This window comes from Coenobita brevimanus, chromosome 92, assembly GCF_032717465.1.
Source record: "Coenobita brevimanus isolate Jiangsu-jjx chromosome 92, ASM3271746v2, whole genome shotgun sequence".
NCBI classification, from domain to species: Eukaryota; Metazoa; Arthropoda; class Malacostraca; order Decapoda; family Coenobitidae; genus Coenobita; species Coenobita brevimanus.
The window spans coordinates 25390144-25413293 of NC_137045.1; the positions used below are offsets into that span (position 1 = coordinate 25390144).

Consider the following 23150-nt stretch of genomic DNA (forward strand, 5'->3'; position numbering starts at 1 on the left):
CATCCGCACACAGTGCAGCCTTAGCACCCTCATACATACTCTTCATGACATTTAACAACTTCCCATTTACTCCATATATTCTTAATATTTTCCACATTCCTTCTCTATCCACTCTGACATAAGCTTTATCGAAATCCATGAGACTGCATACAACTTCTTTCCCTTCTCTAGAAACTTTTCCACTGAAGACCTATGGATGAATATCTGATCTACACAACCTCTTCCCTTCCTAAAACCTCTCTGTTTTCTCCAACTACCTTCTCTGTCATTTCCCTAACTCTGTCAATAAGTATCTTACCATATACTCTTCCTATTACACTAAGAAGAAAAATGCCTCTATGATTACCACACACTTCTTTTTCATCTTTTCCTTTGTACAGGGGAATAATTATAGCTGACTGATAAGGTTTGGACCCAGCACATCCAGTATCAGCCCTTGGCCTTTGATTAATGCTGCTACTGAGAGCAGGGCAATAGGCAGGATGCTGATGGGGAAGGCAGCAGGTGTGTATAGGGTGAGATGTGTATAGGGTGACTGCTGAAATGTTGAAAGCCTCAGGAGTTACAGGAGTGGGGTTAGCCACTGATCTGATAAATACGATTATATATGAGTGTGTTGTCCCAAGTGATTGGCTGAAAAGTGTAATTTTAAATGTGTACAAGGGGAAAGGTGACACCCTGGAGAGGGGAAATTACAGAGGTATAAAGCTTCTGGACCAAATAATGAAGGTAATGGAGAGAGTTCTAGAATGTATGATTAGAGAAACAATGAAGACTGATGCAATGCACTTTGGGTTTATGCCAGGCAAAGGGACCACTGATATCATATTCACTGTTCAACAGCTTCAGGAAAAATATAAAGGAAAGAAAAGGGAACTGTACTTTGTTTTTGATTATCTGAAGAAGGCCTCTGACAGTGGTGAAGTGGGCAATGAGAAAGCTTGGGACTGAAAGTGGCTGCTTAGGGTGGTTATGACCATGTATGTAGGCGAATGAAGATTAGTGTGAGGAGTTTTCCATGAGTGTTGGTGTGCATCGTGGACAGTCTTGAGCTCCTTGTTGTTTATTATGGTACTTAAAGCCCTCTCGTGTGACTTCTGAAATAGACTCCTGTGGCAGATGTTGTATGCTGATGATTTGGTGTTGATTACAGAGAATGAAAAGCAGGCAGAGGAAAGATTTAGGAATGGAGAAATGGTATGGGACACAAGGGCTTAGGAGTAAATGAAGTTAAAACAAAAATGATGATATCTAAGGCTGGTGGCTATATTGTCCAAGATGCGGAGTGGCCACGTGCAATTTGCTACAAGGGCGTGTGAAGTAATTCCATCGTGTGCGGTGTTTGTGATAAGTGGGTGCATAAAAGATGCAGCGGTATTAGAGGCAGACTGTGAGATAACACTGATTTCATGTGTGCGAGTGTCAGGGAGAGCATGAGGAGACTGCCAGGTGTGAAAGGATTGAACTTGCTGATGAGTATCTTCAGTGTGTGGAAGAGTTTTGTTATTTGGGAGACATGTTATGTGCTGGAGGTGGGGCTGGACCTAGCTCTGTGGCGAGTGAGGAGTGGTTGGAAGAAGTTCAGGGAGCTGTTGCCTCTCCTGACATTGAGAGAGTTTTCCCTCCATGCTAAGGGATCTTTGTGTGTGGCATGAGTTTGGAGTGACTACGGTAAAGAGACCTGGACAGTAAATGAAGAGGATTTTCGCAAGCTCAAATATATAGAAATGACAACAATTGGGTGGATGTGCAATGCGTCCCTGAATGCAAGACCTAGGGGAGGCTAGGTTTACAATGGAAGAGTTAAGAGGTAGGATGGGGCTGAAGTGTATTGGTGCTGCAATAAGGAGAGGCAGACTCAGATGGTTTGGGCATGTGGAGAGGATGGGGGATGATAATTGGGTGCAGAAAGTGAGAAGTGTTAATACTGAGGGTAGGGTAGTGAGAGGCAGACTGAAAATGACCTGTGACAAGGTCACTGAGTGTGACCTCAGGGATAAGGGACTGAACAGGGAAGCTGCCAGAGGTCGAGCAGCATGGAGAGCCGCCATTAGGTGAACAATGCCGATGTATGCAATCATGTTGGAGCCATCAAAATGAAACAAAATGAAACAACTTCCAATCCTCTGGGACTCTACCTTCCTCCCAGGCCAATCTGCACATCTTCCGTATCGATTCTACTACTATCTCTCCCCCATGCTTCTGCATTTCACCATACACTCCAACAATTCCCAGGGCTTTTCCCCATGATGACTCTTCATTGTTTTCACTACTTCCACCCTACTCCTCCCTTCTCAAGTCCCTCCAGCCATTCCCCAGCCACATATATTCGCATTACTTTCATTATCTATGCTTTTCACCTCTCTCTTCCTATCTATCTATCTATCTATCTATTGCCAGATGCCTCAATCCCGTAAGAAGTGGCCACAAGCAAATCATCTCCATGTCGCCCTGTCCCCCGTCACATCGCTGCCCTGCTCCCAACTCACACCCCCCTCTCTCATACACCTCTCCACCCCATCCCTCCATCTCATCCTCAGCCTCCCCCTCCCTCTCCCCCCCTCCACCTCACTCACATACACTCTCCTCGTCAGTCTCTCACCCTCCATCCTCTCCACATGGCCAAACCACCTCAGTGTGTTCCTTCTAACGCTTCCTATCACATCCACATCTACATCACAACTTTCCTTTATATCCTCATTTGTCAGCCTGTCTCTCCATGTGACTCCACAGGCTCCTCTTAAATAACTCATTTCCACTGCTCTCACTCTTGACTTGTGTCCTTCCAACAACGTCCAAGCTTCACTTCCATACGTTAGATTTGCTATTACAATACTGTCATGTAGTAACTTTTTCACTTCCATGCTCACTTCTCTGTTTCTTATCACTGCTTTCAAGGAACCAACAACCTTTCTTCCTTGTCGTACCCTTTCAAGTACTTCACCCTCCAAACTTTCATCCTTACTCATCACACTCCCCAAGTACTTAAATGTACTCACATTTTCCATTTCCTCACCATCCAACCCTACTGTACATTCCCTGACTTCACCTCTCTTAGAGACCATCACTTTACTTTTCCCTACATTCGCCTTTAGATTCCGTTTCTTACACACTCTCCCAAACTCATCCACCAAGCCTTGCAGCTCCCCTTCATCTTCATTTAACAACACAGTATCATCTGCAAACAACAGTACAGGGAGTTTCCAAACACTACCCTTTCTCACTAGGGTCACTCCAACATCCATCGCCCTACCTTGTACCTCTTTTATTACCCCATCCATGTACAGACTGAACAACCATGGAGACATGACACATCCCTGTTTCACCATCCATACGCACTGCAGCCTTAGCACCATCATACATACTCTTCACAGCATTCAGCAACTTCCCATCTACTCCATACATTCTTACTACTTTCCACAATCCTTGTCTATCCACCCTGTCATATGCTTTCTCCAAATCCATGAAGGCCACATACAAATTCTTTCCCTTCTCTAGAAACTTTTCCACTAAAGATATAAGAATATGTGATCTACACAACCTCTTCCCTTCCTAAAGCCTCTCTGTTCTTCTCCAACTAATTCATCTGTTATTTCCCTAACTCTGTCAATAAGTATCCTACCATACACTTTTCCTATTAGACTAAGAAGACAAATGCCCTTATGATTACCACACACTTCTTTTTCCCCTTTTCCTTTGTCTATCTATCTATCTATTTATAGCCCGACGCCCTAATCCCGCAAAGGAGTAGACTGTAGCACCAGTTGGGCAGGGAAGTACTCCTGAGGTGGATGGAAAGCTGGTGATAGGGAGTGCTGGAGCTCCCGTTTCATCAGCCCTCAGGACTAGTTCCTGACCATCCCCCTTTGCAGAACTTTTTCAGTGTCTCAGTTACACAGAGAGTAGTCCAGCATGCTCTCCAACACAAATTTCTCTAACTATCTATACCAAACTACATGCACAGTACACACTACACTTCCTTTTCCAAAATTAAAAAAAAAAAATCATGGAGTTTTATCACCCAGCTTCGGAGTCCCCAGGGGAGGGGGACCATAAATGCCCCCACCTTCTGCCCCTCTCCCAGTGACAACTCAAGGTGCCTGGAACCACTGTCTGACTCTCTTCTTCTTCATTTCTGCAACATTCGCGGCCTTTCCTCTAACTTTCGCTCTGTTGAGCACCACCTCTATTTCTCTAAACCTTACTTTCTTTTTCTAACTGAGACTCAGCTGTCTGAGGCAACTGACAGCAAACCCTTTTCTGTATCCTCCTACTTTCTCTATACTCATTTCAAAGCCAAAGGTGGCTGTTGTGAATATATACTCAACGACTAATCTTGCTCTCGTGTTCCTGAACTCGATTCTTCTGAGTTTTCTACACTCTGGCTTCGGCTTTCATGTCATTCTCTGACTAGATATATCTGTGCTGTTTACAAATCCCCTAATTCCACTGACTATCAAAAATTCTTCGACTATCTTACTTCTACGATGAAACACATTATATCCATTTCTCCTTTCTCTGAAATCTCCATTCTAGGAGATTTCAATGTTCACCACCACCTTTGGCTTGCCTCTCCTTTCACTGATCCACCTGGTGAACAAGCCTACATCTTTTCTATCCTTAATGACCTAGAGCAGTTTGTACAGCACCCTACCCGCATCCAAGACCGCCTGGGAGAGAGCTCCAACATACTTGACTTCTTCCTTACAACTAATCCATCGACTTACACTGTTAATCTTTTCTCTCCGTTGCGATCCTCTGACCACAACCTTATCACCTTAACCCGTCCTATCACTCCGATATGGCCAGTGGACCCTCCAGGGAAACGTCGTCTGTGGCATTTTGGAGCCGCGGATTGGGAGGCCCTCAGGCAGTACTTCTTTGATTTTCCCTGGAATGATTATTGCTTCCATGGCCGCGAGCCATCTGAGTGTGCCTTGCGCATTACGGAGGATATTTTCTCGGGCATGGAAGCATACATTCCTTTCTCATATCCTTTGACTAAAGCAAAGAAAGCCTTAGTTTAATCACGCTTGTTCTAATGCTGTCCGCAACAAGAAGAGGGCCTACAAAAGGCACCGGAGCCAACCCACCCCTGAATCACATCATCTTTACGTTTCTGCCCGGAATCATGCTAAGTCTGTTCTTTGCTCTGCTAAAAATAATTTCATCCGTACTAAATGCTCTCAACTCTCAAACTCGAATTCTTCCCGCTCCTTCTGGCACCTTGCCAAAAACCTTTCTAACAACTTTACCTCATCATCCTTCTCTCCTCTTTTCTACTCTGATGGTTCTGTAGCTATTTTTTCTGCTGATAAAGCAGATCTCTTCGTTCAGACTTTCTCCTCCAATCCCACCTTAGACGATTCCGGTGCTGTTCCTCCATTACTTCCTGCCTCTGACTTCCTCATGGCTGACATTAAAATTTCTTCAGTTGATTTATTTTCTGCCATCACTGGCTCAGTACTAACAAGGCATATGGGCCTGTTGGGGTCCCTCCTGTTGTTCTCAAGAACTGTGCTTCTGTGCTTACACCCTACCTAGGCAAACTCTTTCGTCTTTGTCTGTCAACTTGTACCTTTCCTTCTTGCTGGAAGTTTGCTCTCATTCACCCAGTCCCAAAGAAGGGTGACCACTTCCAACCCTCTAACTATTGTCCAATTGCTTTAACGTCCTGTATTTCAAAAGTTTTCGAGTCAATTCTCAATAGAAAAATTTTAAGGATGTGGATGTGGTTGAGAAGATTAGGAGAAATACACTGAGGTGGTTTGGACATGTGAAGAGAATGGAGAATGAAAGACTGACTAAGAGGGTGTATGTGGGTGAAGTGGAGGGAGGGAGAGGGAGAGGTAGACCGAGGATGAGGTGGAGGGATGGAGTTGAGAGGTATATGAGGGAGGGGGGGGTGAGTTGGGGGGAGGGTAGTCAAATGGTGGGTGACAGAGCGACTTGGAGGCGTTTTGTCTGCGGCCACCCTTTGCGGGATTAGGGCGTCAGGCTATAGATGATAGAATAAATAGATCTTTCCTATCACAACCTTCTTTCTGATCGTCAGTACGGGTTCCGTCTGGGACCCTCCACTGGCGATCTTCTCACCTACCTTTCAGACTCCTGGTCATCCTCCTTTCAGGACTTTGGCGAAAGCTTTGCCATTGCAATTGACATCTCAAAGGCTTTCGATCGAGTCTGGCATAAATCTTCAATTTCCAAACTGTCCTCTTACGGTTTCTATCCTTCTATCTGTGTCTTCATCGCTAGTTTCCTTTCCGGTCGTTCTATAGCTCCTGTTGTAGATGGCCATCATTCTTCTAGATCTATCAACAGTGGTGTTTCTCAGGGCTCTGTCCTATCACCAACTCTCTTCCTTTTATTCATGAATGACCTTCTAAGCTGTACATCTAACCCTATCCACTCATACACTGATGACTCCACCCTTCACCTTTCCATTCGGTTCCCGCAACGCCCATCTCAGCAGTTACTTCAACAAACAAGGGATGAGGCTATAGCACACCTAATGTCTGACTTGGCTCGTATCTCTGACTGGGGTAAAAATAATCTTGTTGTTTTTAATGCATCTATGACTAAGTTCTTACACCTATCAACCCGTCAAATCTTCCACAGGTATACCCACTAATGTTTAATAATATTCAGCTTAATCCTGCATCATCCTTGAACATGCTTGAGGTTTCATTTACTCGGGACTTATCTTGGAAAGATCATATTACATCTCTGGTAAAATCTGCTTCCAAGAGATTGGGTGTGCTAAGCCGACTCCGTTCTTTCTTTACCCCTGCACAATTGTTGACTCTATACAGGGGTTTTATCCGCCCCTGTGTGGAGTACAACTCTCAAGTATGGGGAGGCTCCCCACATACAGCTCTTCTCAATAGGGTGGAGTCAAAGGCTTTACGTCTCATTAACTCTCCTCCTCTTACTGACTCCCTTCAACCTCTGTCTCATCGCCGCACTATTGCATCCTTATCTCTTTTCTATTGCTACTTTAATGGTCACTGCTCCTCTGAACTGTCTGCATGCATTCCTCCACCTCTACGTCGGGCATGTAGCACCCGTCTAGCAGCAAACTTGCATCCCTTTTCTGTCCAACTCTCTAATGCAAGAGTTAACCGTTACTCCCAGTCCTTCATTTATGCAACAGGTCAACTCTGGAACTGTCTCCCTCTGTCTGTATTTCCTGCTGCCTATGATCTCCGGTCTTTCAAACGCAGTGTGTCCAGGCATCTCGAAATGAATGGATCTTGAATTTGGCTCTCTCTTGTATTTTGTTTTTCTCTTGGAGGGAACTGTTATTGTGGGCTTATGGCCTTTCATTCCTTCGTCCTCACCTTTAAAAAAAAAAAAAAAAAAAAAAAAAAAAAAAAGCCTCCAAGTAGCTCTGTCACCCACCATTTGACTACCCTCCCCCCAACTCACCCCCCCTCCCTCATATACCTCTCAACTCCATTCCTCCACCTCATCCTTGGTCTACCCCTCCCTCTCCCTCCCTCCACCTCACCTACATACACCCTCTTAGTCAGTCTTTCATTCTCCATTCTCTCCACACGTCCAAACCACCTCAGTGTATTTCTCCTAATCTCAACCACATCCACATTCACCCCACAACGTTCCTTCACTTCTTCATCCATCAACCTGTCCCTCCATGTCACTCCACATGCTCCTCTCAAGTAACTCATTTCCACTGCTCTCACTCTTGACTTGTTCCCCTCTTGCAAGGTCCACGCCTCGCTTCCATAAGTCATAGCGGGATCACAATACTATCATGCAGTGACTTCTTAACCTCCACACTCACCTCCCTATTTTTCATCACTGCTTTCAGTGAACCAACACCCTTTCTTCCCTGCTGTACCCTTTCATGCACTTCATCCCCCAAAGTTCCATCCTTACTCATCACACTACCCAAGTACTTTAATGCACTCACATTCTCCATATCCCCACCATCCAACCTCACTGTACATTCTGTGACTACATTCCTCTCAAACACCATAACTTTACTTTTGTTTACATTAACTTTCAGCTTCCTCCTCCTACACACTGTCCCAAATTCATTCACCAAACCTTGCAACTCCCATTCATCTTCACTCAACAATACTGTATCATCAGCAAACAGCAACACCAGATTCTTCCAAATCTCACCCTCATTCATTAGAGCCACCCCCACATTCACTGCCCTACCTTGCACTTCCTTTACAACCCCATCCATGTATATATTAAACAGCCATGGAGACATCACACAACCCTGTTTCAGTCCCACACTGAGATCAAAGAACTCACTCAGCTCACCATCCACTCACACTGTAGCCCTAGCTCCTTCATACATACTCTTCACAGCACTCTACAATTTCCCCTCCACTCCATATATTCTTAATACCTTCCACATACCTTGCCTATCTGTTCTGTCATACGCTTTCTCCAAGTCCGTGAAGGCAGCAAACACTTTCTTTCCCTTCTCTAGATACTTCTCCACTAAACATCTTAGAAAAAATATCTGATCTACACACCCTTTTCCCTTCCTAAATCGCCCTTGTTCTTCTCCAACTAGCTCCTCTGTCATATGCCTAACCCTATCAATGAGTATTCTACCATATATTTTACCAGTCACACTAAGAAGGCAAATACCCCTATGGTTACCACATACTTCTCTCTCCCTTTTTCCTCTGTATAAAGGAACAATTATACCTGATTTCCAGTCCTCTAGAACTCTTCCCTCTTCCCAAGCTAATCTACACAACTTTCATATCCACTCCACAACAATCTCACTCCCATACCTCTGCATTTCACCACACACTCCATCAATTCCTGGGGCCTTTCCCAACTAGATCTTCTTCATTGCTTACAGTACTTCCACCCTACTGATCTCTTCCTCCCTCCTCTCATCTCTTCTTCTCCCTACCACTTATACTCGCACTGCTGTCACTCTCTACATACAACATATCCTCAAAGTGCTCCTTCCATCTCCTCAATTTCTCTCTCTTCTCCACCAACAATCTATTATTCCTATCTTTCACTCCCCTACTATTTCCCCTTTCACACTGCCTTACTTTCTTCACCTCCTTCCAAAACAATTTCTTACTCTCCCTCCATTTCACACTCAGATTCCTCCCGAACTCTTCATCCACTTTCTTCTTACTCTCCTTCATCACTCTCTTCATCTCCCTTCTCCTGCTCACATATACCTCTCTCTTCTCTCTCTCACCTTGTCCCCTACCTCTACTCGCTAACCATTCACTATGTGCCTTCTTCTTTTGTTCCACAGCTCGTTTCACCTCATCATTCCACCACGCTCTCTCTTGCATCTCCTCCTCACTCCACAAACCACCTCACACGCTGCGCCTATCTCTTCATTTGTACGAGGGAATAATTATACCTGACTTCCAATCCTCTGGGACTCTACCTTCCTCCCAAGCCAATCTGTACATCTTCTACATCAGTTCTACTACTATCTCTCCCCCATGCTTCAGCATTTCCCCACACACTCCATCAATTCCTGGGGCTTTCCCCAATTTGACTTTCTTCATTGCTTCCACAACTTCTATCCTACTGATTTCTTCCTGTCTTCTCACCTCCCTCTTCCTCCCAGCCATTCTCCAGTCATTTATACTCGCATTATGTCCATTCTCTAAGTTCAACAATTTCTTAAAGTGCTCTCTCCATCTGCTCACTTGTTCTAGTAATCTACCATTTTTATCTTTCACTCCCCTGCTAACTTCACTGTCACCCTGTCTTACTCTCTTCACCTCTTTCCAGAACATTTTCTTACAGTCCCTCCACTTTACACTCAAATTCCTTCCAAATTTCTCATCCACGCTCTTCTTACTCTCCCTTACTAATCTTTTCACCTCTCTCTTCCTTTCTACATATAACTCCCTCTTCTGCCTCTCAACTTCTTCCACACCCCTGTTTCTCATCCATTCATTGTATGCTTTCTTCTTTTGTGCCACAGCCTGTCTCACCTCTTCATTCCACCATGCTGTTCCTTGCACCCCCTTCTGTCTTCTTGTCACCTCACACACCACATCACATGCTGCACATATTCCTTCTGTGACTATCTTGCACACACCTTCCACCTTCCTCATCTGCTCCAAATCATATTTATCCAATTGCTCCTCCATTTCTCTCTTATATATATATATATATTTTTTTTTTCCGTCCTCCTGCAACCTTTCTACCCTCCTTTTATGGACTGCTTCCTCCTGTCCTTCTCTCCTATTCATCCATCACATTTGTATCTGGCTTTCACCACCACCAAGAGGTAGTCAGAAACTCCACTCTCCTAAAATCTGTATGCTCTTGCATCCATTACATATCTTCTTATTCTCTCATCCACATACACATAATCAATCATTGCCTTCTGTTCATTCAGTCCACCACCCACCCTTCTTATCGCTCGCCATGTATACCTGTGGATCATTTTCATCCAAAAGAGGTTACTAGCTATCACCAATCCCCTCCCCGTACAAATGTCCACTAAAGCACTGCCATCCTTATCCACTTCTGGAGGCACATCCCACTCACCAACTACTCCATCCACCTTCAGATTCCTATGTCCACTGAAGCACTGCCATTCTCATCCACTTCTGCAGGGCACATCCCACTCACCAACTACTCCATCCACATTCACATTCCCTACTTTACCATTCATATTGCAAATCAAAAACACTCTCTCATTCCTCTCAAACTTTTCCATGCACGCTTCATGTTTGCCTAGAAAACCTTTCACTTTGCTTGCATGGTCATCCATCCATCCATCCATCATCCAATCCTACGTTGCTCCATGAGGAGTGTAGAAGTCTGGGGCGAGGCAAGTTGGTCCTGACATTTAAGATGACAGTGACCAGCCTCACTCATCCCTGAGTGGCATTACATGAGCAATAAACCCCAACCATCCCTTGGATATAAACCTTTACCGGCCAAATCCGACTGGAGTGCCAAAATTACCCACTACACCAGAGGGCATGATAATTTGATTATATGGTTACCATCCAGGGTAGTAAATGATTTCCTGGTGTACAGGAAACCAATTGGCTTGTCACTCAGTGTAGAGTCACCCATAGGCAGAAGGAAGTGGAAAGAATGAAGAAAAGAAAGACGGAAGAGGGAGTGTAAAGTCACCTTAAGGCAGAAGAACGAGGAAAGCATGAAGTAAAGAAATACAGAAGAGGAAGGAAGGAGGAGAGGAAAGGGCAGACACCCGTGAGCAGCACTACATCGAGTGAGTGGATGGTGAGCACCCCCATCCTGAAAGCACGCACTTCCTCCACAAGTCCCAAGGGCCCCATCTCCCTGTTGCAGTCCGGGTGTTCCAGGTAGTCGAGAACGAACTCTAGGTGTTCCCGGAGTGCGCTCAGCTTGGGGATGACTGGAGTAGTGTCATGCTGAGAGGAGTTCGCATCATCGTTGCCGTCCTCGTCGGAATCTTCAAGCTGGGTACTGACACCTGCAATTGAAGATGCAATCTTGATATCAGACAATATCTGATACCCAGGATCGCCCTTGTCGTCATCCAACCACTCACGCACATCGTCCACATCAACATCGTTGCCATGCATACGTAGACGTGCACGGAAGTCATCCACGTCAAAACCTAGGAAATCGTACTTCACATCCGTTCCGAGAAGCAGACGAGACCAACCATTTTCTAGAGTCTTGACAGGGACTTCCTTCTATGCACTGGCCCAGTTGTAGATTGCAGACTTGATGTTGTAGCGGCGAAGGTTTTCCAAAGTCAGCTGGCCTCGTGTGTCCCGTCCCTCCCTGCGCTCGTCCTCGTCCTCGAGAACAACCATCACCTCGTCCAGGAACTTCCTTCGGTATAGGCGCTTTGTTGCCACGATCACTCCTTGGTCCACTGGTTGGATGAGAGCAGTCATATTAGGTGGCAGAAACATGCACCTAATCCGGCCATTCTCAACCACCAAGTCCTTGTCGCACGGGTGGGCAGGTGCATTGTTGAGGAGGAGGGCCTTTACCTGGTCTGCGGGATTCCCAGTGTCTCCGTCTGGTAATGTATGACCTCCTTGACGAAGTGGCAGTGGAACCAGTCTTTGAAGATCTGGGCTGTAAACCATGCCTTCAAAGAATGGTACCAGACGACAGGAAGGACATCCATCACCCCAGGAAGACACCGAGGCTGCTTTGCACGGCCAACAATAACGGGCTTAAGCTGGTGCATGCCGTTAGCATTGGCACAACACAAAGCAGATATCCGTTGCTTGGAGAGCTTGCGGCCAGGTACACGCTTCTTCGTCTCCTCGGCTAGAGTGTTCGTTGGCAAAGAGCGATAGAATAAACCAATTTTGTCAGTATTGTAGACCTGACCGAGAGTGAGGCCCTCCCTGTCGATCAAGCCCTTCACCTTGTGCCGAAACTCGTCAACTCCATCCTCGTTAGCGTCCAAAGCTTCGCCATGAGCTTTACGGTTGGTAAGGCCATGCCGTAACTTGAACACGAAGAGCCAACCCTTGGATGCCTTGAAGTCTAGGGCGTCGTGAATCCTGGCGAATTTCTCAGCAGCAGCCCTCAGCTCTGTACCACGTACCATCACACCAGCAGCACGTTGCTGTCGATACCAAATCAATGTGCACCGGTCGACTTCAGCAAACTTGGGAGTAAACATCACCTTCCTCTCCACGTTGCGTTTGCTTTTCGACAAGAAGTCAGCCATATACTGCATGAGTTTGTCTCGGGAACTCTTGATATCGAACAAAGTAGATTGGGCCAGGTTGAACTCGCGGAGGATGCAGGAAGAAGACCACCCTGCATCTACTTTCTCCAATATCTCCCGTTTCTTCTCCAGAGTCAACACCACTCTCTTCCTCTTCTCACGTGGCGGGGCCATCATCACACACACTAATAAGAGGCACGAGAGCAGCAGGAGTGCCTGCAGCAAGTAAGGCACCACCACAAAAGTGAGCATGTGGGCAGCCATGACGACGAGAGTGCACTTGCGACGAGAGACAGGCGGAAAGTGGGGAGGATGCAGGGGCGCTCTATCGGACGTCGGAGGAATGACGCGCCACAACAAAGCTGTCCCGCGCCCCGCACGCCAAGTTCAAATTACGAGCGGGAAAAATTTGTTCCTTCCCCCCCCCCTGAATTTTTTGCGGTTTTCGGACCATTTTGAGAATATTGGATCCTGGGACGATTATGTCCAGTTAGTGGGGATGTTCGGATATTGGGCGTTCGGATATTAGAGGGATTACTTTCCACTTGTATATATAATTAGTGAAGAATAAACACTAGATTTACAAACTTGGTAATGAAAAGTTAAATTTGGTATTGAAAGTTGAGAAGATTGGTAATGTGGCTGTTGCGATCTGGCAACTCTGTTTCTCCTACATCAACAGTTACTCCCTAACTTCAATTATGAATAGATGCTTATCGCACTGGAAGCCACACGTGTTCGTTTTTTGTTAATAAACAGTGAATATACTGCATTACCTCGCCTCTAGACCACATGGGAATTTACAGTGTTGTGCAGTGTTAAGAAATTTGAACTTAGAGTCCAAAGAATCAACTGTGGAGTGCAAACTGGCAGTTTAAACTGGCGATTAGAACTGCAGTGGTGCAGTTAAGAACAATGTGCAGTGTTAAACAATTATAACTCACAGTGCAAAGAATTAAGTGCAGCACAACACTGGATTACTGTACGTGCTTCAAGAGCGTTTTCACCACTGCCAAAACCTTAGAAAGGCAGCCACAAACATGATGTAAGTACCCTGGCTGAGGTACAGTCACTTCTAATTCCTCATTCATTGGTTCCTTTTCATTGATTTCATGCTTTATGTCCATTATTGGTGTTAATAGGGTCTTACATAGGTTTAAATAGGTGCTATGCATGTCCGGTAGGGGGTTATTTAGGTGGCTTTCAAAGTTAGGCTGGTTAGGGTCCATATGTACCAGTCCAGGAGGCTGGTGCCCACTATCCGGACAGGACCACTTTCCGGACATGCCTTTGGCTCTATTACGTTGGATAGTGGAGGGATTACTATAATCATCATCCTTACCTATTTACCTATCTAAGGATGTGGTGAGATACTAAATGCAAGAGAAAATAACTGCATTCTTATGAACAAGATAGTGTATGAATGTGAATGTGAGTGAAATTATTAACCACTTGTTATGATGTACAGTAATCACTCCAAGATCCAACGTAACAGAGCCCAAGCAACATCCAGGACTTGGGAAAAATGCTCCAGAAGAGGTACTTATAGACCCCAACCCAACCTAACTTTGAAAACCACCTAAATAATCCCTACTGGACATGCGCAGCACCTATTTAAGACCCTAGTCACACAAATAAGGGACAGAAACCATAAAATAAGTGAAAAGGAATCAGAAAATGAGAAATTAGAAGTCTATTTACCTATCTATTGCCAGACACCTTACTCCCATAGGGGGTGGCCACAAACAAATCGCCTCCACATCGCCCAGTCCCCCGCCATTTCACTGTCCTGCTCCCAGCTCACACTCCCCTCTTTCATATACCTCTCCACTCCATGCCTCCATCTCATCCTTGGCCTCCCCCTCCCTCTCCCCCTTTCCATCTCACTCACATGCACTCTCCTCATCAGTCTCTCACTCTCCATACTCTCCACATGGCCAAACCACCTCAATGTGTTTCTCCTAAAGTGAGTATGGAGAATATTTAGCGATGTACTTACGACACGTTCATGGCCGTCGCAAAGATTAACTCGCTTCCTCTATGGCTCTGACGGGTGGTGAAGGTGCACTTGAAGCACAAACAGTAATCCTGTGTTGTGCTGCACTTAATCCTTTACATTGTGAATTATAATTTTTTAACACTGCACATTCTGTTCTTACATGCGTCATGCCAGTTGCAACACTGCACAACACTGTAAATTTCCATGTGGCCTAGTAGCAGCAGGGCCTGCAGCAGGTAGGGCACCACCACAAAAGCGAGCATGTGGGCAGCCATGGCGACGAGTGCAGTCATGACGGAAGGTAGGTGGGAAGTGGGGAGGATGCGGGAGCGCTCTAGCAGACGTCGCCAAAACTACGTGCCAAAACACAGCTGTTCGTCACCGCACAGCAAATTTAGAGTAGGGATGAACACATATAGGCCTTCCCCCCCCCCCAGATGTTTGGATATCTTAGGGAATAATCCAAGACTTGGACTAATGGAACCAAGCCCAAAATGTCTGAGACTTGGGGTGTCCAGGTCTTGGGCGTATGGGTCATAAAGGGATTACTGTATTTTAAAATTTCAGTCTTCATGCTGTTAAATGGCTTTGTGCAGCTTAGGAAGTCTCCTAGCAGTGAGAAAATTGAAGAAGGCATTATCCAACCCCCTGTGGCAGGGGGGACACAATCTGGCTGCACTATGGGGTGGTACTACTACTCTGCAGCCAGGCTGTGTTAGGAAGAATTCTGCCACCATATTCCCTGCGTGTCGTAAAAGGCGATTAAAAGGGGCGGGTGAGGGGACTAGGGACCCCCTCCTCTGTAGTTTTAGTTCCTACAATGAGACAGGGAATAGAAAGGGATGGGGGACTGAGTTATTCCTGTACCCTGAAGGCTGGGTCTGTGGATGTGCGTGGATGTAGTACGATTCAGGCTAAAAGAGACGAGATTGGGAGAATGGTTGTGAGAAAATGGTTGCATGTGTTAGCTTTGAATGAAACAAAGATGAAAGGCAAAAGTGAGTCTAAGTTTGGAAATGTGAATGGAAGATTGTCAGCTGTCGACAGAGGAAGTGTAAGAGAAGGTGTGGCCTTGTTAGTGAGCCTAGAAATGCAGCAGCGTGTGACTGAACGGAAGGATGTGTCATCGAGACTGATGTGGGCGATAGCGAAATTTGAATGAGTTGTGGGTATCTGTGAGTGTATATGGGCCTGGTAGTGTAAGGGATGCAGAAGAGAGGGAGTCTTTCTGGAATGAAGATGAGTGTCTGCAAAGTTTTGGAGCAAATGTGGATGTGGTAATGATGGGAGATCTGAATGCTCAAGGGGGAAATGTAACAACTGAAGGTGTAGTTAGTATGCATGGTGTGCCTGGAAGAAATGAAAATGGGGAATGAATGATGGGGCTGTGTGCTGAGTGAAAGATGGTGATTGGAAATACCTTGTTAGAGAAGAAAGATACAAGTGTACATGGGTGAGACAGGAGGGTGGAAGGGTACTGGTAGTTGATGGACTATGTGGTTGTGTCCATGAATGTAATAGGAAGATTGTTGGATGTGAGAGTTTTGAGAGGGGAGGGTGGAGGTATGTCTGACCACTGTCTGGTGGAGGGAAAGTTGAGAGCTGGTAAGAGATGGGTGATAGCAAGGAGAGTTAGGTGTAGAAGGGAGATTTTGAAAGTGAGTGAGTTTAATAAAAGAGAGAAAATGTATCAGGAGAAATTGAAAGATGAGAAGAATGCAGTGAAAGATCAGGAGAATGGCAAAGTGGAGGAGGAATGGCAGTTGTTTAAGAGTGCTGTGGTGGAGCATGCGGAAAAGGTGTGTGGAGTGAGACGAGTGGGTGATGGTGTAAGAAAGGTTAGTGAATGGTGGTGTGAGGAAGTGTGGCTGTATTTCTACAGAGAAGGTTGTTTGGTTGAATCGTCGATGGGAGAGTTGCTAGGAGAAAGTATTGGTGAGGCATGTAGGAGATAATCAGTGTAGGACTTCTCTGTTCCGTTATTCTCTTCGTATTTTAGGTGGTATGATGAAACAGGCAGATTTGGGTTGACTGAGTTTATTGTGAGACTGTTACTTGAATAAAAGTTAAGAGCTTGGCATGATCCGTATATCCTAAGGTTAGTAGCAGTTTGTGCTAGCTGCTGTCCTCCTACTTTACTCTCACTCTCCTATGTGTATCGCTCTCTCCTTGTCTAACTCTTGTTCTCTCCTGTCCTACTCTGTCTCACTCTGTCTTCTGCTCCCTTCTAACCTTCCTGCATGTGATATCGGACTTATATCTCCCTCTACCTTCCGGCTAAAGTGTGTGGGCGTATGTGCACATACGTTTGTGCATGTATATGTCTGTCACATTTCCAACACATGGTCAGAGGTGTTTGACATTCTTGCCTAGTCTTGGGTAAGGGGATGTGTTCTGTAACTCTTCCTGGAGAACTCGGACATAACTACCTGTTTTACATATTGTTACTATAGCTATATAGTTACATACAGTATTGTGTTATATTCACCCTCATTTTAAATGCCAGGACCAACTGCCTAGCCCCGGGCTCCTACGCTCTTCATGGGGCAATGTAGGATTGGATGATGGGTGGATGGAAAGATTGTGTTATATTATGCCTAAATGGCTGTGGCTGAGAAGAGACATGCATATGAAGTGTGGCTGCAGAGGAAGGATGGGGTGTCATCTGGGAGGTATAAGGAAAAGAGAAATAGGGCGAGAAGGGCTGTGCGTGATGCTAAAGTGGCAGCAGATGAGAGGTGGGGTAGGCAGTTGATTGAGAAGTTTCAGCAGAATAAGAAAATGTTTTAGGAGGTAAAAAGGATGCGAAAGGGAGAGTCTGGGAAGGAAGAGAGAGTAAAAGCAGAGGATGGAAGGATGTTAACTAAGAAGGATGTAGTAAGGATGAGATGGGTGGAGTATTTTGAAAGGTGTTAAATGTAGAGGAGGAAAGGGAGGCTGAGATTGTGGCAGATGGAAGGGTGCATGGAATAAAAGTGTTGGTAGAGCTGAATGACTCTTTGATCACGATGGAGGAAGTGCAGGAAACAGTGAAGGAGATGAAAACAGGGAAAGCTGCAGGTATGGATGAGTGTGCCGTGGAATGCCTGAAATGTGGTGGAGTGATTACTGTTGAGTGGTTAGTAAGATTGTTGAATGTGTGTTTTGTGGGAAGTATGGTGCCAAATGACTGGGCAAGTGCTTGTGTGGTTCCACTGTATAAAGGTATGGGTGATAAGTATGAATGTACTAGCTTTAGGGGTATAATTCTGTTGAGTGTTGTAGGTAAGGTGTATGGTAGTGTTAATTAAGAGGTTAGAGAGGGTACAGTGAGAGTGATTGGTGATGAGCAGTGAGGCTTTAGGAGAAGGAGGGGATGCGTGGATCAGGTATTTGCTGTGAGACAGGTGTGTGAAAAGTATTTAGCGAAAGGTAAGGATGTGTTTTGGGCGTTCATGGATTTAGAGAAAGCGTATGACAGAACTGATAGGGAGACTTTGTGGACTGTTTTAACCCCTTAACCGCGGGGCGTCACTTTCGTGAAGCTTGGGAGCAAGGGATCATACCGCGGGGTGTCACTTTCGTGAAGCTTGGGAGCAAGGGATCATACCGCGGGGCGTCACTTTTGTGATTCTGCGTTATTTTGAATTTGCCCGGGCTTTCAAGTGCTGGCTTGTATCATCTATCAGTACTGCCTATGTCCAACAGTAGTAAGCACTCCTAATCTCATCTGTACTCCCATCCATTGTTGACAATTTAGCCATTTCTCCCCGTTCTTGACTCCCCTCCCTACCTCCCCTCCATTACCCTATCCTCTCGCCTGCCCGGCCGTGCTACACTGAGTAAATCTTCCCTGGAATTTTTCACTGATTTCATTCATTGAAGTAAGCCCTATGCCCTATTCTTATACCAAATAATATATACCAGAAAGAAATAAGGTAAGTGAGAGTGCCATGTACCTAGAATTGGCTAATTATCACCTGACAACACCTCACGTGCACTCGTTCGTTAATTTTCGCTGTTTATTTCCCCTTGAAATATGTTGTATAATCTATTTTCGTAATAAAAATATATATAAGAAAGGAAGGGAGAAGCCTAAGTGATATTTACATTCACCTGGAACTACCTAATTATTGCAGGCCACCACACTGTATTCTCAGCCAAGTAAATCTTCCCTGGAATTTTCCACTGATTTCATCCATTGAAATAAGCCCTATGCCCTATTCTTATACCAAATAATATATACAAAAAAGAAATAAGGTAAGTGATAGTGCCATACACCTGGAATTGGCTAATTATCACCTGACAACACCTCACGTGAACTTGTTCGCTAATTTTCGCTGTTTATTTCCCCTTGAAATACGCCGTATAATCTATTTTTGTAATAAATATACATATAAGGAGGGAAGGGAGAAGCCTAAGTGATATTTACATTCACCTGGAACTACCTAATTTATTATATATTGTCTTGGTTTCCTGCCAATCATTTCATTGCTACATATCAGCAGGTCTCACAAGACTAAAGTTGGTAGTATTGCACTCACCCAAGCCAGGCGGCAGGAGGCCACCACTATCAGTTCACTGTCGTTTTTCAAAGCGAAGGTACATCTATTTGTTCCTGCTAACTACCGCCGTTTTTCAGCCCCATGCAAAGGGCCCTGTGACCTTTACCCCCTACTAAACCTCGTGTGGAAAGAGGTAAAGGGATGACAATTGATAAAAGAGTGACTATGATCTTTCTATTGAGTAAAACAGTGCAAGTGGAATTGTAAATAATGTGTAAATAATGTGTAAACAGCAAGTGAAAGCAATGAATGTACATATACGTGAACAGTGGAAAATAGTTTTATAAGTTACTTCAAGTGACAGTGCTTAACACAGTGTAAATAAAAAAGAAATGTAAATAACATAAATAAAATAGAGAACGTAAATAGAAATGTAAATGAGTAGTATTATAAGAATACGAGTATATACCCTAGAAGTAATGAAAGTGAAAGTTTCACTCTAGCATGTATGAATACTATGAGTTATGAGAGTGAAGGTTAAAGTGACATTCACTCTCAATGCTAGTATACAGGACGAGAAAGTGAATGCTACGTATTTTATGAATGCCTACAGTGACAATAAACTACTATTACTGAAGGAAACTTATGGATAAAGACTGTAGATATATATAAGTGTTATATAGTAATAGAAATATAAACTGTGAGTGTTTTTATGAATAATAAATGACAGAACACCAGCAGCGAACTAGCGCAAGTGGGAAGGTCACACGCCCTCATAATTTTCATTGCTTACACAGTGTTTTTTTTTTGGAGTATGGATTCCAAACTATTTGAGAATCATAGAACAGTGTTTCTAGTGATAATATCAGACTGTGGTAATCATATTACGGGTTGTCGGGAAGTGTAAAGTGGAGACTTTGTTACCCAACTTCAGAGGTCTCCACAAGTCCTATGGTACTTGACGAAGGCTCAACAAACACCCCAGGAGAAAACTGAAGGTGTGTGCCATAAGCATACATGATTTTAATATTCTAGGACTAATAACTGATTTTTGGCAAATATTTTTAGAAAGTCTATCGAAGCACGAATATGCCCGCGGGAGCCACAAGAAAAAGCAAAACAAGCCCGCGGTGTAAGGGTTAAGACTGTACGGACTTGATGGTAGGTTGCTAGAAGGAGTGAAAAGTTTTTATGTAAATAGTAAAGCGTGTGTAAGAGTGGGAAATACTGTGAGTGATTAGTTTCCTGTGAGACTGGGGCTGCGGAAGGAATGTGTGATGTCGCCTTGGTTGTTTAATATTTATATGGATGGTGTTGTAAGGGAGGTGAATGCACGAGTGGTAGGTGGAGGTTTAAGTCTGGTGAATGCTGATGGTAGAGAGTGGAATCTGAATCAGCTGCTGTTTGCGGATGATACTGCACTGGTGGCTGATTCAGAGGAGAGACTGAGACAGATGGTAGAGGAGTTTGGGAGGGTGTGTGATAGAAGGAAATTGAGAGTAAATGAGAATAAGAGTAAAGTGATGAAATGTACGAGGTTGGTGGATGGTAGGAGGATGCATATAGTTTTGAATGGTGAGTTGCTTGAGGAGGTAGAGTGATTTAAGTATTCAGGGTCACATGTTGCTGTGCATGGAAGAATAGACGCAGAAGTGAAGTTCAGAATGAATGAAGTACAAAAGGTGCTGGGAGGAATGAAAAAAGTGTTTGGATGTCGTTCGCTTAGAATCGATGTAAAGAGAAGGCTGTATGAGGGTGTTGTGGTACCGACTGAATTATATGGGGCTGAAACGTGGACTACGGGTGTTGCAGAAAGGAAAAGTTTGAATGTAATGGAGATGAGGTGTCTGAGGAGTATGTGTGGGGTGACATGTATGGATCGAATGAGAAATGATAAAGTGCAATGGAGAACGAGTTGTGCGGGAGGTGGCTGATCAAGCTGAGCAGGGGGTGTTGTGATGGTTTGGGCATATGGAGAGAAAGGACAATGAGCGATTGGTGAAAAAGATAACTGGATCGGATGTGAGAGGTGTAAGGCTGAGATGAAGACCATGAATAGGATGGATGGACAGTGTGAAGAGAGCGTCGGATGTAAGAGGGACGTCTGCTTAGCAAGGAAGAGTCTCTGGGAATGATAGAAATGACTGGAGAGAAATTGTGAATGAATAAATGATGAAACAGCCCTGAGGGGATATTCTTCCGCATTTCGTCTGATCAGCTTGTCAGATCTGGTGCGTGTAAGGGGATGGGTCCATTACGATCCGACAGGGGTAAACCAGCTCTGCTGTTGGGACCTGCAGCAGTTGTTGCTGACTGCACTGCGCAGTTGGCCCTCACATGGTGTGATGCAGTGAGGATCTATCCCCTCTCCCCTTGGGGCTCAGATGCGAATGAATATGTGTTTGTGTGGATGAGTAACTTGGGAGTGTGTCGTCCTGTCTCGGCTACCTCCCTGTCTTTGGGGGAAGCAGCCTAGGTATATAGACAGACAGATAGATTATCCAACCCCTCCAGTCTAAACACTCTCTCCTCAGCTGAATAAACTCATCTGTGGGTTCCAAAAATATAAATGAATGATGTCATAACAGTGATGGGCAGTTAATTAGGTGACAACCCAAACAATGCTGAGTTTACCTTAAAGAAGACTTGACGTATTTGCTCCTCTGTGTAGCCTGGCCAGTCTTCTGTAGTAGCCCACTTCACTTTCACCTTGTGTCCAACTGTCTCTGGTTTTGGCTGGTCCGGAGCACCTGACACCACTGACCCTGGTCCTGTAAGTCATACCACACTGAAAACAGCATAAAGGTAGTATTCATATGATATGATGGTCAGCTGTTCCTTCTGTTTAAAATGTCACACTACAAGGATAAAACCCACTGTAACATCTGTATGAACAGTCATCATATACACTTGACATATATATACAGTAGTCCCTCATTTATCCGGACTTGCTGTATCCGGACATGTTCATTATCCGGATGTTGGACCTTGGCTCCATTAAACCATTATCCAAATTTCTATCTATCTATCTATTGCCAGACGCCTCAATCCTGTTTGGGGTGGCCACAAACAAATCGCCTCCAAGTCGCCCTGTCCCCCGCCATTTCACTCCCCTGCTCCCATCTCACACCCCCCTCTCTCATATACCTCTCCACCCCATCCCTCCATCTCATCCTCGGCCTCCCCATCCCTCTTTCCCCCTCCACCTCACTCACATACACACTCTTCGTCAGTCTTTCACCCTCCATCCTCTCCACATGGCCAAACCACCTCAGTGTGTTCCTCATAACGCTTCCTATCACATCCACATCAACACCACAACGCTCCTTTATATCCTCATTCGTCAGCCTGTCTCTCCATGTGACTCCACAGGCTCCTCTTAAATAACTCATTTCCACTGCTCTCACTCTTGACTTGTGTCCTTCCAACAACGTCCAAGCTTCACTTCCATACGTTAGAGTTGGTATCACAATACTGTCATGTAGTAACTTTTTCACTTCCATGCTCACTTCCCTGTTTCTTATCACAGCTTTCAAAGAACCAGCAACCTTTCTTCCCTGCTGTACCCTTTCAAGCACTTCACCCTCCAAACCTCCATCCTTACTCATCACACTACCCAAGTACTTAAACGTACTCACATTTTCCAATTCCTCGCCATCCAACCTCGCTGTACATTCACTGACTTCACCTCTCTCAAAGACCATCACTTTACTCTTCCCTACATTCACCTTTAGATTCCGTTTCTTACACACTCTCCCAAACTCATCCACCAAGCCTTGCAGCTCCCCTTCGTCTTCACTCAACAACACAGTATCATCTGCAAACAACAGTATAGGGAGTTTCCAAACACTATCCTCTCTCACCAGGGCCACTCCAACATCCACTACCCTACCTTGTACCTCTTTTATTACCCCATCCATGTACAGATTGAACAACCATGGAGACATGACACATCCCTGTTTCAACCCAACCTTCAAAGAGAAAAATT

General features: G+C 44.9%; 1 protein-coding gene across 1 annotated transcript in view; it reads right to left on the reverse strand.

Moving 5' to 3' along the window:
- The window catches only part of LOC145412203 (dnaJ homolog subfamily C member 17), a 312151-nt gene that overhangs the window by 135915 nt on the left and 153086 nt on the right, over positions 1–23150 (reverse strand). Inside the window, exon 5 of the mRNA XM_080282128.1 lies at positions 21797–21933. Within this exon, the coding sequence (XP_080138254.1) occupies positions 21797–21933 (137 nt within the window). The remainder of the gene's footprint in view (positions 1–21796; positions 21934–23150) is intronic.